Consider the following 22280-nt stretch of genomic DNA (forward strand, 5'->3'; position numbering starts at 1 on the left):
CCTAGTTTTTGATGGCAGTTGACCCAGTTTCAAACTTGACCTATATATCATCAAGATAAACACTCAGACCAACTTTCATACAGATCCCATGAAAAATATGGCCTCTAGAGAGGTCACAATGTTATTTCATTATTTGACCTACTGACCTAGTTTTTGAGGGCACGTGACCCACTTTCGAACTTGACCTAGATATCATCAAGATGAACATTCTGACCAATTTTTATGGAGATCCATTCATAAAGGTCACAAGGTTTTTCTATTTTTAGACCTACTGACCTAGTTTTTGACCGCACATGACCCTGTTTCGAACTTGACCTAGATATCATCAAGATGAACATTCAGACCAACTTTCATACAGATCCCGTGAAAAATATGGCCTTAAGAGAGGTCACAAGGTTTTTCTATTATTTGACCTACTGACCTAGTTTTTGATGGCACGTGACCCACTTTCAAACTTGACCTAGATATCATCAAGATGAACATTCTGACCAATTTTCATACAGATCCCATGAAAAATATGGCCTCTAGAGAGATCACAAGGTTTTTCTATCATTTGACCTACTGACCTAGTTTTTGACGGCACGTGACCCATTTTCAAACTTGACCTTAATATCATCAAGGTGAACATTCTGACCAATTTTCATGAAGATCTCATGAAATATATGGCCTCTAGACAGGTCACAAGGTTTTTCTATTTTTAGACCTACTGACCTAGTTTTTGACCGCACATGACCCGTTTCGAACTTGACCTAGATATCATCAAGATGAACATTCAGACCAATTTTCATACAGATCCCATGAAAAATATGGCCTCTAGAGAGGTCACAAGGTTTTTCTATTATTTGACCTACTGACCTAGTTTTTGAAGGCAAGTGACCCACTTTCGAACTTGACCTAGATATCATCAAGATGAACATTCAGACCAACTTTCATACAGATCCCATAAAAAATATGGCCTCTAGAGAGGTCACAAGGTTTTTCTATTATTTGACCTACTGACCTAGTTTTTGATGGCACGTGACCCACTTTGGAACTTGACCTAGATATCATCAAGGTGAACGTTCTGACCAATTTTCATGAAGATCTCATGAAATATATGACCTCTAGAGAGGTCACAAGGTTTTTCTATTTTTAAACCTACTGACCTAGTTTTTGACCGCACGTGACCCAGTTTCGAACTTGACCTCGATATCGTCAAGACGAACATTCAAACCAACTTTTATACAGATCCCATGAAAAATATGGCCTTTAGAGAGGTCACAAGGTTTTTCTATTATTTGACCTACTGACCTAGTTTTTGAGGGCACGTGACCCAGTTTCGAACTTGACCTACTAGATATCATCAAGGTGAATGTTCTGACCAATTTTCAGGAAGATCTTGTGAAATATATGGCCTCTAGAGAGGTCACAAGGTCTTTCTATTTTTAGACCTACTGACCTAGTTTTTAAAGGCACATGACCCACTTTCGAACTTGACCTAGATATCATCAAGGTGAACATTCTGACCAATTTTCCTGAAGATCTTGTGAAATATATGGCCTCTAGAGAGGTCACAAGGTTTTTCTTTTTTTAGACCTACTGACCTAGTTTTTGGAGGCACGTGACCCAGTTTCGAACTTGACCTAGATATCATCAAGATGAACATTCTGACCAATTTTCATAAAGATCCCATGAAAAATGTGACCTCTAGAGTGGTCACAAGCAAAAGTTTACGGACGCACGCACGGACGACGGACACCGCGCGATCACAAAAGCTCACCTTGTCACTTTGTGACAGGTGAGCTAAAAAAAAGGTTTGTGAAACATGTATGTTAATATGTACTTGACCTAGAATCATAAAACATTAGAGGATTGTTTAATAGCCTGTGAAGTGTTCTCTTTAGGATTTTTACTCAGCTAGGCCAGAGTTATGGCTAACTAAGTGAAAAATACACATAAGGTTCTTAAAAGTTTGTGTTGCAAACATCTTAAAAAATATTTAACCTGAGTCATAAAACCATGTTACAGTGGCAGGATGGGGAGGGGGTGGGGGGCACCTGTGTCCTATGGACACACACCTAGTTTCCATTATGACATCACACAATGTACCATTATTGTTGAGTCACTTCATGTACCTGAAGCGACGTCCAATCCTTTACCAAAATTGTGTACATTGTCAGTGTAAATCCAGTTTTTTGTCAAGTGTTTTACCACTGTATTCCCAGTGTATTTTAAGTTGTTTTTTTTCCAGCTAATTTCCAGCTTGTTATTCTGTTATCACCAGTTATCACAGTGTGTATTGAGTTTATTATCAGTGTAGTACCAGACCTGGTAACAGCATACAATAATCTGGCATTAAACTGAGAAGTAACTAAAACACACTATATGCAAAACACTATTAAATCATGCATGAACGAAATATTTTTAATTTCATTACACTTTTTTAACGCAATTTAAGACACATATGACAATAGACAGACTGCAAAACTGGCATTTAACTGACGAAAGTATGGTAATACACGGACAACACAGAACAGCTGATAATAAATGACCAATACACTAGCAATAGCCTATAGGAGGGATTTTCTACAAACCAATATAATGTCATTGTATTTCCAGAGTGATGTCAGATATCTGGCAATAACTAAACAATTCTGGTAATAGTCTAAATGTCATTGGGTAATACACTGATAATACAATGGTTGTAACCAAGATAATTTGTCAGTTTGTTACCCTGTTTTTGTCAGTTTTATACCAGAAACTAGATACCAGTTTTTGTCAGGTAAATCTGACATCAATCTTGAAATACACTGACTTGACACTGGTTTGTCTGAATTCCCTCCTATCGTTAGTGTATTAGTCGTTTATTATCAGCTGTTGTATGTTGCCAGTGTATTGTCATTAGCTCATTAAAAACCCAAAAATCGCTCAATTATGTACCAGTACAAGTCTGTATTTTTCTTGACCATGAAACAAGCGCTGTCTTTCTTTTCTGTTTTCTTTCATTTCTCTACATAAAATACACTAAGTCTTGAACTTTTTTGATGTAAGGGTTAATTTTACCACAACAGTAAACACTTTCTGTAGTTAGAGCTTTCATATTTAACATTTAATACAACCTAAAAAATTATAATAAAAAAGATCCGGAGTTAATGTTACCTCCAAATAATTATCCACATACAATATTTCACACTTACATTTACTAGTAAACTGTTGAATGGGCTCAGTATCATACTCTTCTATAAAATAACAACATGTGATGTTTTCTCAAATGACCCTTATCAAATTGGTATGGAGAACTTGTCATTACATTTGATAGTTAATTGCCTCACAATTTATAGGGTTCTCAGTAGTTAACAGTTTACAGGGGCAATCTAGGGTTACATTGGCCAACTTTCACCAGGCTGTATGGTTCAGCCATCAGATAAAATTGTGCTATTTTAGAGGCGTAAAATTTTCTTACAAAATGTTTCCAGTATTTATATAAAAATAACCATGCAGCCAGGGAGCCAGGCTAGTTTTTCTTATATACCTTTTATGTCATTTTTTTTTATGACAGGCATCTAATATTGTTGGATGCTGTAAGCATTGATCTTTATTTACAATATCTAGTTTCCGTAATATGTAGTTCTCTTGTTTAAATTGACTTTCCTTTCAAAAGCTATAAAACAATTCTATATAAAATGAAATGTGTGACAGGTCAAATTTCTATAATACTAACTAATCAGAACTCCTTTTATATGCTCATTAATTGATAAATAAAAATGTGAATACAGTCAACTAAATACATGTAGTAAAATAATAGTGTAATAACGATAACATCACCTTGACGCATGAAACTTTGCAACTAAAACAAGCAGTTAAATCATTGAATATTTTTTCCGTACTGTAAACTCATTTAATTTCGTGGGCATTGAATTTCGTGATTTTGGTCAAAATGGCAATTTTGTGGGGATATGAATTCGTGGATTTCAACTTTTAACTTCAAAATGAACGGGAGTTTCACCTGTTCGTTGGGATTAAATTTTGTGGATTGACACAACCACATAATCCACGAAAATCAGTCCCATACGAATATTAATGATTTCACAGTATCTGATGCGAGATGAAAATATAGGCTGTTTGAATTCACTGATGACAAATATTTTCATCAAATAATCATTTCTCTATCAATGACTGGTTGATGTCATGATTAGTTAGCAAATCAATAGTATGAACACAACGTCATACCTTACAGGGTCCTGGTACATCGTATTTTGAAATGTTTCTTTAAAGAGGTTATTCTCTGGGTTCCACAAAGTAATACAAGATCCAAACAACACTGCCAGTAAGGATCCATCTTCAGAGAAAGCCACTTCACCTGCTGGCAAGTTCCGATAAAACCCGACTGACTCACAAATCCACTTCTCATTGGTTCCTGAATAATTAAGCGAAAATACAGTATAATATGCCACAACTGTACTGACCCAGCTAAAAAGACATAAATAAGGAAAAAGGTCCATATCTGATTCTACTTGTCTGGGGCCAATACAACAACCCTTGGACAAGTAACAAGGCCAATATGAATACTATGACTTGATTAATAGCTTACTGTATATATCTGTATCATCTACCAACAGCCAGATCTTGAATTTCCCATCGCTGCTTGATGTCACTGCCATATGTTCCATACCTGAAGATGCTGTTGTGGATACTGGACGGAACTTAAGTGAGTGAACCTTTTCCTCATGTGGCATTTCAACAGAGGTGTTGAGAACAAAACTGAAACAGTGGTAAGATCATAGAAAATATTATATTTCTGGTAAAGAAGCAATGTAGCAATATATATGTGTATATGTGTGTATTGATAAAACATTTTGGGGCACATTTTTAGGAACAGTTTTCTCAGCTTCAAAATTGGAACAATTTGTTCAGAGGGTTTATCAATTCACTATAAAACAATGAGCCAATTTTTAATCATTCTGGATAACAAGAATTTGAAAGACTCTCTATCATAACTGATAACCAATTTTAAAGACTTGAACAAATTTGTGTCTATTAAACTATTCTTTTTCTGAAAATCCATCAAAATTGCTATTATGCAAGTTTTTTAAAATGAGAGTGAAAATTTATCATAACCAGATTTGTGTCCATTGGACAGGGATGCCCCCACATACAGTACCATCCTCTAAATAGCAGTTTTTAGTACAGGCCATCTTCACATGAAGGATGTTCAACTAAAAGTTTGAAGCATATTGTATTCAGGTAAGGTTGTGCATCTGAGCAACTTTGAATCCATTCCTTTAAAAAGTGTATGAGGAGTTGAATACACCAATTCTTAAATATGGCCTATTTTGTGAAATTAAGAAAGGGCCATAATTCTAGACAAGAAGGCCATGATGGCCCTTTATTGCTCACCTGAGTAAAGTTGCTTGCTTGAACAAATTTCTTAGCTAAAGCTTTAAAAACAAGTAAATTAGGCGAGTGGGTCAAGGTAAAGATTATGCAAGATTACTTTTGAAATCTGTAAAAAAAATATTACAGGTGGTCCAAATCCTTTTGCTGTAGCTTAGAAAACAAGAAAGTAGGTCAGTAGGTCACATTGATGGTCACTGAAAGTATGTTTAAAAATCGGCATGAAAACTGTAATGCCATCAAAATTTCAAAGCTGTATCTTAACAAGAGGACCATGATGGTCCTGAATCGCTCACCTGTTCCCACATGACCCAGTTTTGAGTATGACGTTTTTTTCTATTATTTGACATAGTGACCTAGTTATTGAGCTCATGTGACCCAGTTTTGAACTTGACCAAGATATCATCAAGATAAAAATTCTGACCAATTTTCATGAAGATCCATTGAAAAATATGGCCTCTAGATAGGTCACAAGGTTTTTCTATTATTTGACCTATTGACCTAGTTTTCCAAGGTACGTGACCCTGTTTTGAACTTGACCTAGATATCATCAAGGTGATTTCTCACTAATTTTCATGAAGATCTCATGAAAAATATGGCCTCTAGAGAGGTCACAAGGTTTTTCTATTTTTATACCTACTGGCCTAGTTTTTGACTGCATGTGACCCAGTTTCGAAACTGACCTAGATATCATCAAGGTGAACATTCAGGCCAATTTTCATGAAGATCCATTAAAAAATATGGCCTCTAGAGAGGTCAAAAGATTTTTCTAATTTTAGACCTACTGACCTAGTTTTTGACCGCAGTTAACCCAGTTTCAAACTTGACCTAGATATCACCAAGATGAACATTCAGACCAACTTTCATACAGATCTCATAAAAAGTATGGCCTTTAGAGAGGTCACAAGGTTTTTTATTATTTGACCTACTGACCTAGTTTTTGACGGCACATGACCCAGTTTCAAACTTGACCTAGATATCATCAAGGTGAACATTCTGACCAATTTTCATGAAGATCCATTCAAGGGTATGGCCTCTAGAGAGGTAACAAGGTTTTCTATTTTAAGACCTACTGACCTACTTTTTGGTCGCAGTTGACCCAGTTTCAAACTTGACCTATATATCTTCAAGATAAACATTCAGACCAACTTTCATACAGATCCCATAAAAAATATGGTCTCTAGAGAGGTCAAAACGTTTTTTTCATTATTTGACTTACTGACCTACTTTTTGATGGCATGTGACCCACTTTCGAACTTGATCTAGATATCATCAAGATAACATTCTGACCAATTTTTATGAAGATCCATTCACAAGTATGGCCTCTAGAGAGGTCACAAGGTTTTTCCATTTTTAGACCTACTGACCTAGTTTTTGACCGCACATGACCCAGTTTCAAACTTGACCTATATATCTTCAAGATAAACATTCAGACCAACTTTCATACAGATCCCATGAAAAATATGGCCTTTAGAGAGGTCAAAACGTTTTTTCATTATTTGACCTACTGACCTACTTTTTGATGGCATGTGACCCACTTTCGAACTTGGTCTAGATATCATCAAGATGAAAATTCTGACCAATTTTTATGAAGATCCATTCACAAGTATGGCCTCTAGAGAGGTCACAAGGTTTTTCTATTTTTAGACCTACTGACCTAGTTTTTGAATGCACATGACCCAGTTTCGAATTTGACCTAGATATTATCAAGATGAACATTCAGACCAACTTTCATACAGATCCCATGAAAACTAGAAAATGCTTTTGTAAAAAAGCGCATGTCTCCCCCAATGCAAAGTCCTATAGGCACGAAGTCAATAGGGGTCAGGAGCGAAAGTCAAAGAGACACTGATGGTTGGCTGCAATAGGGATCATCTACTTGGCATGTCCAGTCATCCCGCTAAATTTCAACACTAGTGGCCTAGTGGTTCTCAAGTCACTGTTCAGGCTCCTGTGACCTTGACCTTTGATCAAGTGACCTCAAAATAAATAGGGGTCATCTACTCTGCATGTCTAATCATCCTATTAAGTTTCAACATTGTAGGTCAAGTGGTTCTCAAGTTATTTCCAAAAAATGATTTTACATGAACAGGCCACTGTGACCTTGACCTTTATTAGACTGACCCCAAAATCAATAGGGGTCATCTACTCTGCATGTTTAATCATCCTATGAAGTTTCAACATTCTGGGTCAAGTGGTTTTCAAGTTATTGATCGGAACTGGTTATCAATGTTCAGGCCCCTGTGACCTTGACCTTTAACGGAGTGACCCCAAAAACAATAAGGGTCATTTACTCTGCATGAACAATCATCCTATGAAGTTTCAACATTCTGGGTTGAGAGGTTCTCAAGTTATTGACTGGAAATGGTTTTCCATGTTCAGGCCCCTGTGGCCTTGACCTTTAACAGAGTGACCCTAAAATCGTTAGGGTTCATCTACTCTGCATGAACAATCATCCTACGAAGTTTCATCATTCTGGGTCAAGTGGTTCTCAAGTTACTGACCGGAAATGGTTTTCAATGTTCAGGCCCCTGTGACCTTGACCTCTAATGGAGTGACCCCAAAATCAATAGGGGTCATCTACTTTGCATGTACAATCATCCTATCAAGTTTCAACATTCTGGGTCAAGTGGTTCTCTAGTTATTGATCAGAAATGGTTTTCAATGTTCAGGCCCCTGTGACCTTGACCTTTGACGGAGTGACCCCAAAAACAATAGGGGTCGTCTACTCTTTATGACCAATCATCCTATCAAGTTTCAACATTCTGGGTCAGGTGGTTCTCTAGTTATTGATTGGAAATGGTTTTCAATGTTCAGGCCCCTGTGACCTTGACCTTTGACGGAGTGACCCCAAAATCAATAGGGGTCATCTACTCTTCATGACCAATCATCCTATGAAGTTTCAACATTCTGGGTCAAGTGGTTCTCTAGTTATTGATCGGAAATGGTTTTCCATGTTCAGGCCCCTGTGACCTTGACCTTTGATGGAGTGACCCCAAAATCAATAGGGGTCATCTACTCTTCATGACCAATCATCCTATGAAGTTTCAACATTCTGGGTCAAGTGGTTCTCTAGTTATTGATCGGAAATGGTTTTCAATGTTCAGGCCCCTGTGACCTTGACCTTTGACGGAGTGACCCCAAAAACAATAGGGGTCGTCTACTCCAGCAGCCCTACACCCCTTTGAAGTTTGAAGGTTCTAGGTCAAATGGTTCTCCAGTTATTGCTCGGAAGTGAAGTGTGACGTACGGACGGACGGACGGACGGAAGGACGGAAGGACTGACGGACGGACGGACAGGGCAAAAACAATATGTCTCCTGGGGGAGACATAAATATGGCCTTTAGAGAGGTCACAAGGTTTTTCTATTATTTGACCTACTGACCTTGTTTTTGAAGACATGTGACCCATTTTCGAACTTGACCTAGATATCATCAAGGTGAACATTCTGACCAATTTTCATGAAGATCTTATGAAATATATGGCCTCTAGAGAGGTCACAAGGTTTTTCTTTTTTTAGACCTACTGACCTAGTTTGTGACCGCACGTGACCCAGTTTCGAACTTGACCAAGATATCATCAAGGTGAACATTCTGACCAATTTTAATAAAGACCCCATGAAAAATGTGACCTCTAGAGTGGTCACAAGCAAAAGTTTACACACGCACGCACGGACGACGGACGCTGCGCGATCACAAAAGCTCACCTTGTCACTTGTGACAGGTGAGCTAAAAAACAAGAAAGTAGGTCAGTAGGTCAAGATGTCACTGAAAATCCGTTTTAAGATTGGTATGCAAAACTGTATATGTCATCCAAATTTCAAGGCTGTATCTTAAAAAACAAGGAAGTAGGTCAGTAGGTACAGTCAAATGACCCCTAGTTACTTTAGGTCATACGGTAATTATAATTAAACAGTCTAGGAAATATGATCAGGTTATTTTTGAAGTATTTTTTCCTATTTAGTCATATAAAAACAATGTGACCCTTAGGCGGGGCCTACTTTCACATAAGAGCATAATTTGAATAATCTTGTTAGACAGCCACTAGGCAACGTTACATACTGAATATCAAAAGCCTAGGCCTTGAACTTTCAGTCGAGGAGATTTTCAGTCAAGAAGAAGTTCTTTTTCCTATGTAAGTCTATGTAAACTTGGGACCCCCAGGGCAGGGCCTCTTTTTACCCCAGAGGCATAATTTGAACAATCTTGGTAAAGGACAACTAGGCAATGCAACATACCAAAAATCAAAAGCCTAGGCCTTGCAGTTTCAGACAAGAAGATTTTTTTCCCTATATAAGTATGTAAAACTTGGGACCCCCGGGGCAGGGCCTCTTTTCCCCCCAGGGGCATAATTTAAGCAATCTTGGTAGAGAACCACAAGGCAATGCTACATACTGAACATCAAAGGTCTAGGTCTTGTGGTTTCAGACAAGAAGATTTTTAATTTTTTTCCTATTTAAGTCTATGTAAAACTCGAGACCCCTGGGGCGGGGCCTCTTTTCGACCTAGTGGCATAATAATGCTGGACGGTGACCAATCACAATAGCTCACCTTGAGCCTCTGGCTAAGGTGAACTAAAAATATAGCTACAGAAAAAAGTCCATTATTTATGGTCATCTTCATATCAAGGTCCACCATCTATGAAACTTTCAAGCATATCCTTTAAATAGTGTTGAGAAGTTGGACACAAAAGATTTTTCTCTATATTCTATACAGCAAAACTATCAAAGGGCCATAACTGCAGTAAAAATAGTCACAGTAGAAGTGCTATCCTTTATGGTCATCTGCACACCAAACTTGTTCATTTGTTGAAGTTTGAAGCAAATCAGGCTAATACTAGTAGTGTGGGAGGAGTTGGACACAAGAATTGGGACTATTAGCACTGCATAAATATAACAATTAAGTATAAACTAGAAAATGCTTTTGTAAACAAGAGGACCATGATGGTCCTGAATCGCTCACCTATCTCCACATGACCCAGTGTTCAACTGAGTATGACATCGTTATTTCTATTATTTGACATAGTGACCTAGTTTTTGAGCACATGTGACCTAGATATCATCAAGATAAAAAATTCTGACCAATTTTCATGAAGATCCATTGAAAAATATGGCCTCTAGAGAGGTCACAAGGTTTTTCTATTATTCAACCTAATGACCTAGTTTTTGAAGCCACGTGACCCACTTTTAAACTTGACCTAGATATCATCAAGGTGAACATTCTCACCAATTTTCATGAAGATCTCGTGAAAAATATGGCCTCTAGAGAGGTCACAAGGTTTTTCTATTTTTCGACCTACTGACCTAGTTTTTGACCGCACATGACCCAATTACGAACCTGACCTAGATATCATAGAGCTGAACATTCTCACCAATTTTCATGAAGATGCATTGAGAAATATGGCCTCTAGAGAGGTCACAAGGTTTTTCTATTTTTAGACCTACTGACCTAGTTTTTGACCCCGCGTGACCCAGTTTCGAACTTGACCTAGATATCATCAAGATGAACATTCTGACCAATATTCATGAAGATCTCATGAAAAATATGGCCTCTAGAGAGGTCACAAGGTTTTTCTATTTTTACATCTACTGACCTAGTTTTTAACCCCACGTGACCCAGTTTCGCACTTGACCTAGATATCTTCAAGGTTAACATTCTGACCAATTTTCATGAAGATCCATTGAAAAATATCGCCTCTAGAGAGGTCACAAGGTTTTCCTATTTTTAGACCTACTGACCTAGTTTTTGACCGCACATGACCCAGTTTCGAACCTGACCTAGATATCATCAAGGTGAACATTCTGACTAATTTTCATGAAGATCCATTGAGAAATATGGCCACTAGAGAGATAACAAGGTTTTTCTATTTTTAGATCTACTGACCTAGTTTTTGACCCCACATGACCCAGTTTCGAACTTGACCTAGATATCATCAAGGTGAACATTCTGACCAATATTCATGAAGATCTCATGAAAAATATGGCCTCTAGAGAGGTCACAAGGTTTTTCTATTTTTAGATCTACTGACCTAGCTTTTAACCCCACGTGACCCAGTTTCGAACTTGACCTAGATATCATCAAGATGAACATTCTGACCAATTTTCATGAAGATGCATTGAGAAATATGGCCTCTAGAGAGGTCACAAGGTTTTTCTATTTTTAGACCTTATGACCTAGTTTTTGACCCTACGTGACCCAGTTTCGAACTTGACCTAGATATCATCAAGGTGAACATTCTGACCAATATTCATGAAGATCTCATGAAAAATATGGCCTCTAGAGAGGTCACAAGGTTTTTCTATTTTTAGACCTACTGACCTAGTGTTTGACCCCACGTGACCCAGTTTCGAACTTGACCTAGATATCATCAAGGTGAACATTCTGACCAATTTTCATGAAGATCTTGTGAAATATATGGCCTCTAGAGAGGTCACAAGGTTTTTCTATTTTTAGACCTACTGACCTAGTTTTTGATGGCACGTGACCCAGTTTCGAACTTGACCTAGATATCAGATGAACATTCTGACCAACTTTCATAAAGATCCCATGAAAAATGTGACCTCTAGAGTGGTCACAAGCAAAAGTTTACGGACGCACGCACGGACGGACGACGGACGACGGACACCGCGCGATCACAAAAGCTCACCTTGTCACTTTGTGACAGGTGAGCTAAAAAGCGCATGTCTCCCCCAATGCAAAGTCCTATAGGCACGAAGTCAATAGGGGTCAGGAGCAAAAGTCAAAGAGACATGGATGGTTGGCTGCAATAGGGATCATCTACTTGGCATGTCCAGTCATCCCGCTAAATTTCAACACTCTTGGCCTAGTGGTTCTCAAGTCACTGTTCAGGCTCCTGTGACCTTGACCTTTGATCAAGTGACCTCAAAATAAATAGGGGTCATCTACTCTGCATGTCCAATCATCCTATTAAGTTTCAACATTGTAGGTCAAGTGGTTCTCAAGTTATTTCCAAAAAATGATTTTACATGAACAGGGCACTGTGACCTTGAGCTTTAATAGACTGACCCCAAAATCAATAGGGGTCATCCACTCTGCATGTTCAATCATCCTATGAAGTTTCAACATTCTGGGTCAAGTGGTTCTCAAGTTATTGATTGGAACTGGTTATCAATGTTCAGGCCCCTGTGACCTTGACCTTTAACGGAGTGACCCCAAAAACAATAGGGGTCATTTGCTCTGCATGAACAATCACCCTATGAAGTTTCAACATTCTGGGTCGAGAGGTTCTCAAGTTATTGATTGGAAATGGTTTTCCATGTTCAGGCCCCTGTGGCCTTGACCTTTAACAGAGTGACCCTAAAATCGTTAGGGGTCATCTACTCTGCATGACCAATCATCTATGAAGTTTCATCATTCTGGGTCAAGTGGTTCTCAAGTTACTGACCGGAAATGGTTTTCAATGTTCAGGCCCCTGTGACCTTGACCTTTCACAGAGTGACCCCAAAATCGTTAGGGGTCATCTACTCTGCATGACCAATCATCCTATTAAGTTTCAACATTCTGGGTCAAGTGGTTCTCAAGTTACTGACCGGAAATGGTTTTCAATGTTCAGGCCCCTGTGACCTTGACCTTTAATGGAGTGACCCCAAAATCGATAGGGGTCATCTACTTTGCATGTACAATCATCCTATGAAGTTTCAACATTCTGGGTCAAATGGTTCTCTAGTTATTGATCGGAAATGGTTTTCCATGTTCAGGCCCCTGTGACCTTGACCTTTGATGGAGTGACCCCAAAATCAATAGAGGTCATCTACTCTTTATGACCAATCATCCTATGAAGTTTCAACATTCTGAGTCAAGTGGTTCTCTAGTTATTGATCGGAAATGGTTTTCAATGTTCAGGCCCCTGTGACCTTGACCTTTGACGGAGTGACCCCAAAATCAACAGGGGTCAACTACTCTTCATGAAAAATCATCCTATGAAGTTTCAACATTCTGGGTCAAGTGGTTCTCTAGTTATTGATCGGAAATGGTTTTAAATGTTCAGGCCCCTGTGACCTTGACCTTTGACGGAGTGATCCCAAAAACATTAGGGGTCGTCTACTCCAGCAGCCCTACAACCCTATGAAGTTTGAAGGTTCTAGGTCAAATGGTTCTCCAGTTATTGCTCGGAAATGAAGTGTGACGTACGGACAGACGTACGGAAGGACGGACGGACGGACAGGGCAAAAACAATATGTCTCCTGAGGGAGACATAGTAATTAACCACATCTGTGCAGTCTGATCATGATCTGTCAGTCAGTAAAATTTCATCGAACACATCTTCGAATAATAAATGGTTTTGTCCAAATTGAATGATGAACCAGTGCATTTTAGAAATCTAGCAGGCTAAAGATTAATATTAAACAAACCTCTGTTTTTCCTCATTAAAATGCCAAAACTTAAGCCTCATCTCTGGGGTCATAACCCCATCATTCCAATACTCTACAGTTGCTAACCACTCCCCATTACTGTCAAAGTCTGCTTGTATCACTTCAGTTATTTCCAATGGCTTCTCTAAATTCTCTGGAGAGATGTAGTTCTGGCAAACTATGTCTAGCTGCAATGTATTATGACAGACAGTGAAGAATCTGTATGCAAAAGAACACCTTTCACTACAGAAATGGTAAATGCTCTATAGGCCGACTTAATGAACTTGACATCTGATGGTTGTAACATACAGAGTGCACACAAAATTAGTCTATTATATCTTTGACAAATAAGTGTAACATTGACCTTTGTTCCTACTAGCCTACGTTGTACGCTCTTCAAGTTGTCTTGGTGAGGTTTACAGCTGCTGCTAGTTTTATGGAAATTCTTTCCATTTGTTAAGACAATATTGAGTGGATATGAAATAGAGGATATTTGTTTGTTTTAGTGTAAGATCGAAATATATTTCACCGAGTGAACACTATAATGTAATATCTTCACGAGTGGCGCAGTCACGAGTGAAAATGTAAATTATGGTGTTCACGAGTGAAATATATTTCAATATTACACTGAAACAAACAAATTTTCTATTTATTTTATGTATTTTAATGGTTTTAACAAACTTATATCCAGTCTGTTCGTGCAACGTCACGTGCATCGCATCATGACGTCACAATATCGTGACATCAGAATATCTTTGCAGAAAAAATGTAAATAGTTCTATTATGTTTCATGATTTCTTTTATATTTATTTATAATAGAATGCAAGTCTTTATGATCCTGTTATTTTTTATACATTTATATCTTCACTGAAGAATATTTTGCAAGGAATTTTCTATCTATAATTCATATTATTTCACATTCAAATGTAGTTCCGTACAAGTGAAAAATAAAAATGATATTTTCACTGTTTGAGAAACAGTGAAAATATCAATTTTATTTCACCGATAAATTTCAGTATTTCGCTGAAGAGCATAAAATAAATAAAAATATTTGTCCACTGACTTCAAAGTTTGACCTTGATCTTGGAACAAGTGACCTGGGTTGTATCCTCTGCACACTGTCTTCATTAGGTTAACATTATAGTTAAAAAAAAAATGTTTTAGAAGATGATTTTGGACTGGACATAAAATTAAGCTATCTGATCTTTAAACAGACTTATTAGTCAAGTGTGTATAGCATGATGGTGAACATTTATATGTAGTTATCTGAGGATCTGTCAAAGGTTTTAGAGATAGCCCTCCTGAAAACGATGGATGGATTGAGAGACATGACTGATTTCAACACAGCCACCCACAATGCCCATACACATGATATATACTTCTTTTCTATGTGTAAACTGACCCCATGTGCATCAAGCACTTAACCTTGAGCTTTCAAGTTTAAATTACCCATAAATAATATACTGGTTTCTCCAAGCAATTCTCCACTATGATTTGGTAGAAAACATTGTGTTTTAAGTTATTTGACATGACCTCTACCTCTGATTCAAGTGTAGTTTGCAGCTACTTGCAGAGAACATGTTAATTCTTGTAATGAATTTAAAAATACTGGTTATAATTCAACTGCATGAATTTATGTAACTGAAATACTATTGAAAAACAACCATTAACCCAAAACAAATAAAACAGTGAATCAATCAATTTGAAAGTAATATTTGATATAAACTTACATTATACAGCTGTTTGTCCTCATGAACAGAATAAAACTGTATGTGTCCCGGCTTCCCATTGAGAACCAGGGTCTGAGATTTAGGGTCATATGCCATGCCAATAGGAAATGGGTCGCGGGTTCTGGTTTCATGGTGGCCCCTTGTTAGACCTTGATACACCATCTCTATGTCAAAATTACTTGACACTATCTGGATCACTGAAAGCAGAACCACTGCATTGAGTACAAATTATCAAGAAACATTTTAGGTTACAGAAACTACAGGCATTTGAAGCTCAATAAATAGAATATAATTGAGCCGTGCCATGAGAAAACCAACATAGTGGCTTTGCGACCAGCATGGATCCAGACCAGCCTGCGCATCCGCGCAGTCTGGTCAGGATCCATGCTGTTCGCTGTTAAAGCCTACTGCAATTAGAGAAACCGTTAGCGAACAGCATGGATCCTGACCAGACTGCGCGGATGCGCAGGCTGGTCTGGGTCCATGCTGGTCGCAAAGCCACTATGTTGGTTTTCCCATGGCACGGCTCATATATTCAGGTTAGATTTATATTTCATGTTTTGTTATGTACACACTTAGTACATTTTTACTTTTCACTATATTCAGCTAATGTATTATTCTGAGATGCAGTCAATACTCTTTCACTTTTTGAACATGTGACTACAGGAATTCTTTCATAAACTTCTATGCAATATACATTACAGGTAATAGAATCTCACAGTAATCTTTGCAAAATGTAGCCTATCAAATCAGTACAAGACTTAGAGTATTATCTGAAGACCCAGCTATCAGCCCTTCAACTTTTGATTGTTTTACCTACAATAAGACTTCAGTATTTTCACAGAGTGACCTTGAAGGGTCAGTAGATTTTCATATCATTCTAGGCTAAAAATAAGTGGTCTATAAAACAAATCAATTATAGGAGATTTATCCACGGCGCAAAGCGTTGGGAATGAAAATCCCCGTGATAGTAACGTCAATATATAGTTATTCGTCTTTGTTGTCTGCATATACCGAGGCAATTTTTTCAAAGTTTTCCAGTTCTGGTTTATGTACACTCCGCAGACTGGCTGTCTGTAAGAGCAACAGAGCACCGCGAATAAATTACAGAAATTCGTAAACAGAGCCAACATGATTCTTTTTCGTAATCAAAAATGTATATGCAACTGAAAAACACTTTTTAAACAGTAAGGAAGTGTAAATGACATCAAGTTTCTGCGTGGAGTGCAAACAAACAAAAAAATCCTAAAGCCACTACCAGAACATGGTGAATGACGTCACTGTCACACCGGCTTCCTGTAAATTTTGTAAAGTATGATATTTGCTGTAACAGGTATGATGACACTAAATGAAAATATGACTGTTTCAAGTGAATAGGTTCTCACAAAGGCTCACTGAATAGTTTCTTCGTGAGTGGATATATAAAAGATAAATCCCCAGGCGGTGCCTTAATTCATATTAGGGTTTTAGTGTGGGGTCAGTATGATTTACTGGAAATTGGCTAACGCCTCCCCACATTTACCATTCTGATCGTACATTTTTCCATAGAGGGTCAGTCCAGAACTTTCAAAACAAAATTCAAGTAATTTTCAAGTACTTTTCAAGGATTTTCCCCCATTTTCCAAGGACTACAAAATCGCAATTGTCGCATTTATTTCTTTTACATTATTTTTCATGCAATATAAAGGTAATAGAATAGAATCTCACCATTATCATCATAACATGTAGCATATAGAAGATTATCCGAGGAACATACTATGTGATTGAGCGGAGCTCCGAGTCTCGGCAAGTAGTCCTTGTACCCTGAATCATGATGCCACTTAACTAACACACACTCATGACCTCCACTAAGAAGGTACGAACCTAAAGAAAAATAGGCAAATTTATATTTCAAAGTTACATGTATACATATGAAATTGCTTTTGTGGGAATGAAAACTTGTTTGGGAAAACCAGTTATTTAATAGCCTAAGGGATATGAATTCTTGAAAAAGTATTTTCATGATGTTGCTATAAATTTTAATGTGAAATTTTGATACAACATTTAAATCTACTGACAACATCATAACACAAAAACAAAACAACTGTTAACATTCATTTGACTAAAACTGTCCCTATAACTATACCACACAGCTAGCAGACTGTGTTCTGATTTTTGTATGTTAAGGATCAGTATGTATATCCCATGCCATCCTCTATGATAGTTACTATGAAATTTTGTGTCAAAAATAACTGTTACAGTTGATTTTCTGGTTACAAAAATACAAGTTATTAAATCCCAATAAACAAATAAAATATCCTTTTATTCTTTCTTAAAAAGATAAAATCCACATTCATATCCACAAAAAAAGCTTTTTTGGCAAAAAACATGCAATTTCATGCCCATTTATTTGAACAATTTCACAGCAAACCTAAGGCCTAAAGATATCATACTGAATTATGAAGCACTGTTGAGAATAGTGACCAAACACCAGTATCTGATTGGCTGATATTATAACCTCATTTTTAAAACTGACCAATTCGTAAGGATGCAGTCTTAGACTGGTCCACATTTTTATAACATTGGGTAAAAAAAAAAAACCTTGTAGGAGACCAGTCTCAAAACATGAGGGTCTGACTGGTTGACTGTCTTGAAAATGATTAATGAAGAGTGAGTGAGTGAGTGAGTGAGTGAGTGAGTTTAGATTTAACCGCAAGATGTCATATGAAGATTATATATCACATCACCATAAATTTGAAACCTACATTGAAATATATTTCCAAGATCTATTAGATCATTGATGTAAAAACATGCAATATTAAATATAGTAGTTGTAAACATTATAATATTGCAACAGATGTGAATAAAAATATCCCATGTATACAGATCTGACAAAGAAGAAAAGGTAACATTTTGGGACAGATCTTCAAACTCAAGTCAATACATAACTTCAGTTTTCTGTTTAGCTGTAAAGATGAAAACAGAATCGTACCTTCCTGTGTGTAGCAGAGGTCCCTGACAGGTAGAGAATGCCAATGTAACACAGATTTCACTGCCTTATCTTCCTGTAGAAAGTTGTACCACAGGTAAATCTTTCCATCCTTGCATCCTGTAGCTACACATTGACCATTAGGATGACCAATCACGCAGGTGAACTCCTGGTTCCTGTCTACCTTGTGTCTGTAATAAGAAGACACAATTTTTCTTTAATTCATATAAGACTAGAGATGCTTTTGAGAAAAGCGCATGTCTCCCACAACTGCCCCTATGAAAAATGTCTAGTTTCTCTAGATGGTTTAGACAAGTGGATCTAATTAGATGGTCTCGATGAGTGGATCCAATCAGTAATTCAAGGGCCATAATTCAAAAGTGCCTGGGCGGATTTGGCTAGTTATCGAACTTGCCTGAGGTCTTATGGTCAAACACATTTTGTTCAAGATTGGTGAAGATTGGATGAGAAATGTTCGACTTAGAGAGCAGACTAGAGTAAAAAGGCTGATTTTTTCGGTAATTCAAGGGCCATAACTCCAAAATGCTTGGACCGATTTGGCTAGTTATCGAAACTGGCCAAGGCCTCATGGTCAAACACATTTTGTTCAAGTTTGGTGAATATCGGATGAGAAATGTTCTTAGAGTGCGGACAAGAGTAAAAAGGCTGCTTTTTCAGTAATTCAAGGGCCGTAACTCCAAAATGCCTAGACCGATTTGGCTAGTTATCAAACCTGGCCGAGGTCTCATGGTCAAACACATTTTGTTCAAGTTTGGTGACGATCGGATGAGTAATGTTCAACTTAGAGTGCTGACAAGAGCAAAAAGGCCGATTTTTGGTAATTCAAGGGCCATAACTCCAATATGCCTGGACCAATTTGGCTAGATATCAAACTTGGCCGAGGTCTTATGGTCAAACACATTTTGTTTAAGTTTGGTGAAAATCGGATGAGAAATGTTCAACTTAGAGTGCGACCAAGCTTTATGAAAGACAGACACACAGATTGGAGTAAATCAGTATGTTTCCCACACCACTGTGTGGTGGGAGACATAAATATACTAGAATATTCACAAAACACAGACTGATTTTATCATATACATGTAACCAGTTATTGAACAAAATCTTAACAAAGCCTAAGACTTTCAAATGGTACAGTCAATAAATGATGTCCCAGTCAATTGTCATGTAATGTGACATCATTTAGTGACACGGACAGTGAAAGAGACAGGATAATCTAAACAGTAGAGTAGTCTGAAAATTTAAAAGGTTTGTATGACACATTTGGCTAGTCTTCAGACTTTGGTAAAATTTTGAAAAACAGAATTTTTTTCATGCACAAACTCCTTGTCTCAGCAACATGACGTTTTTATTTATCAGGCGATTTAGTGAGATTTCACAACAGCAATATTACAAGTGACATGAGTTTTAAAGATGTATTTGCTGAATCTTTGTTTTGCATGTCAGAATGGTGAACCTGGACTGCATACAAACCAGGAGCATCAAAGAAATTGCAACTAGAAATTGCTTTTGTAAAAAAGCGCATGTCTCCCCCAATGCAAAGTGCTATAGACAAGAAGTCAATAGGGGTAAGGAGTGAAAGTCAAAGAGACACTGATGGTTGGCTGCAATAGGGATCACCTACTTGGCATGTCCAGTCATCCCGCTAAATTTCAACACTCTTGGCCTAGTGGTTCTCAAGTCACTGTTCAGGCTCCTGTGACCTTGACCTTTGATCAAGTGACCTACTCTGCATGTCCAATCATCCTATTAAGTTTCAACATTCTAGGTCAAGTGGTTCTCAAGTTATGTTCCGGAAATGATTTTACATGACCAGGCCCCTGTGACCTTGACCTTTAATAGACTGACCCAAAAATCAATAGGGGTCATCTACTCTGCATGTTCAATCATCCTATGAAGTTTCAACATTCTGGGTCAAGTGGTTCTCAAGTTATGGATTGGAAATTGTTTTCCATGTTCAGGCTCCTGTGACCTTGACCTTTAACAGATTGACCCCAACATCGATAGGGGTCATCTACTCTGCATGTTCTATCATCCTATTAAGTTTCAACATTCTGGGTCGAGAGGTTCTCAAGTTATTGATTAGAAACAGTTTTCCATGTTCAGGCCCCTGTGACCTTGACCTTTAACGGAGTGACCCCAAAATCGATAGGGGTCATCTACTCTGCATGTTCAATCATCCTATGAAGTTTCAACATTCTGGGTTAAGTGGTTCTCAAGTTACTGACCGGAAACGGTTTTCAATGTTCAGGCCCCTGTGACCTTGACCTTTAATAGAGTGACCCCAAAATCGATAGGGGTCATCTACTCTGCATGACCAATCATCCTATGAAGTTTCAACATTCTGGGTCAAGTGGTACTCAAGTTACTGACCGGAAATGGTTTTCAATGTTCAGGCCCCTGTGACCTTGACCTTTGACGGAGTGACCCCAAAATCAATAGGGGTCATCTACTTTGCATGTACAATCATCTTATGAAGTTTCAACATTCTGAGTTAAGTGGTACTCAAGTTATTGATCGGAAATGGTTTTCAATGTTCAGGCCCCTGTGACCTTGACCTTTAACGGAGTGACCCCCAAACCAATAGGGGTCATCTACTTTACATGACCAATCATCCTATGAAGTTTCAACATTCTGGGTCAAGTGGTTCTCTAGTTATTGATCGGAAATGGTTTTCAATGTTCAGGCCCCTGTGACCTTGATCTTTGACGGAGTGACCCCAAAAACAATAGGGGTCGTCTACTCCAGCAGCCCTACAGCCCTATGAAGTTTGAAGGTTCTAGATCAAATGGTTCTCCAGTTATTGATCGGAAATGAGGTGTGGCGTATGTACGGACGGACGGACAGGGCAAAAACAATATGTCTCCCCCAGAGAGGGGGAAACATAATCAATTACAGGAAGATGTTAAATATTAACAAAGGGCAATAACTCTCAGAAATGACTGGCCCTTAAAGAATTCTAATCAACATTACATCATCAGCTGATCGTCAGAAGGAAGTATGTATTACAGTTCAACCCATACTGAGGATAATAACAATCAAAGATTTTAAGACTACATGCATAAACACATGTATCTACCGAAGGACAGGCAAAGGCAAAAACTCTCCACATCGAACCTCTCCTAGTGCTACATTGATCAGTGCTACCAAAAAATACCACATAACTATGGATATCACGTGACTGTTGCAAAGTCATTCAAATGTTATTTCCTATTATTGAGTTTATTTTTTCATTACATCACCGACACTACAAATAAATCTCTGATAAATAATAAAAACAACATTTTTTAAGAAGTGAGATAAAATAAAAAATCAGATAATGAAACTAGAGTGAGTTCATATTTATTTATTTTGTTTTATTTAATGTCGCACCGACACAATTGTAGGTCGTATGACGACTTCCCAGCTTTGATGGTAGAGGAAGACCCCAGGTGCCCCTTTGTGCAATATTTCATCATGAGCGGGTACCTGGGTAGAACCACCGTCCTTCCGTAAGCTAACTGGCTGGCTTCCTCACATGAAGAATTCAATGCCCCGAGTGAGGCTCGAACCGACATCTATGAGAGGCAAGTGATTTGAAGTCAGCGACCTAAACCACTCGGCCACGGAGGCTCCAGAGTGAGTCCATAAGATGTTGGTGTTCCCACTTCCTGGCACTGTACTGTCATATGTTATTTGTTAATGGTGGGTTGGGGTTGTGAGTCACTGGGATGGTTGGGTGGGGTTATGACTACTACAACACATAATAAAGAAACGCAACATAAACCGTATTTAAAGAGACTGAATAGAATTTTCTTGCTGTGTGTAGAAAGAGCATTAC

General features: G+C 37.9%; 2 protein-coding genes and 1 long non-coding RNA gene across 3 annotated transcripts in view; 1 reads left to right on the forward strand and 2 right to left on the reverse strand.

Annotated features, from left to right (window-relative positions):
• LOC123532002 (uncharacterized) overlaps positions 1 to 22280 on the reverse strand; it is a 116230-nt gene that overhangs the window by 87468 nt on the left and 6482 nt on the right. The window lies entirely within an intron of this gene.
• Positions 1 to 22280, reverse strand: part of LOC128547034 (WD repeat-containing protein 75-like) — a 29726-nt gene that overhangs the window by 6710 nt on the left and 736 nt on the right. The window contains exons 2-7 of the mRNA XM_053518610.1: positions 18446 to 18633; positions 17182 to 17337; positions 15475 to 15671; positions 13745 to 13932; positions 4571 to 4740; positions 4210 to 4396 (exon numbers count right to left, since the gene is read on the reverse strand). Coding sequence (XP_053374585.1) covers positions 4210 to 4396; positions 4571 to 4740; positions 13745 to 13932; positions 15475 to 15671; positions 17182 to 17337; positions 18446 to 18633 — 1086 coding nt within the window. The remainder of the gene's footprint in view (positions 1 to 4209; positions 4397 to 4570; positions 4741 to 13744; positions 13933 to 15474; positions 15672 to 17181; positions 17338 to 18445; positions 18634 to 22280) is intronic.
• Positions 11708 to 12049, forward strand: LOC128547035 (uncharacterized). The gene is made up of 2 exons (XR_008366268.1): positions 11708 to 11744; positions 11886 to 12049. It is a non-coding gene; the product is annotated as an uncharacterized LOC128547035 (long non-coding RNA).

The sequence above is a fragment of the Mercenaria mercenaria genome, chromosome 11 (genome assembly GCF_021730395.1).
Source record: "Mercenaria mercenaria strain notata chromosome 11, MADL_Memer_1, whole genome shotgun sequence".
Lineage (NCBI taxonomy): Eukaryota > Metazoa > Mollusca > Bivalvia > Venerida > Veneridae > Mercenaria > Mercenaria mercenaria.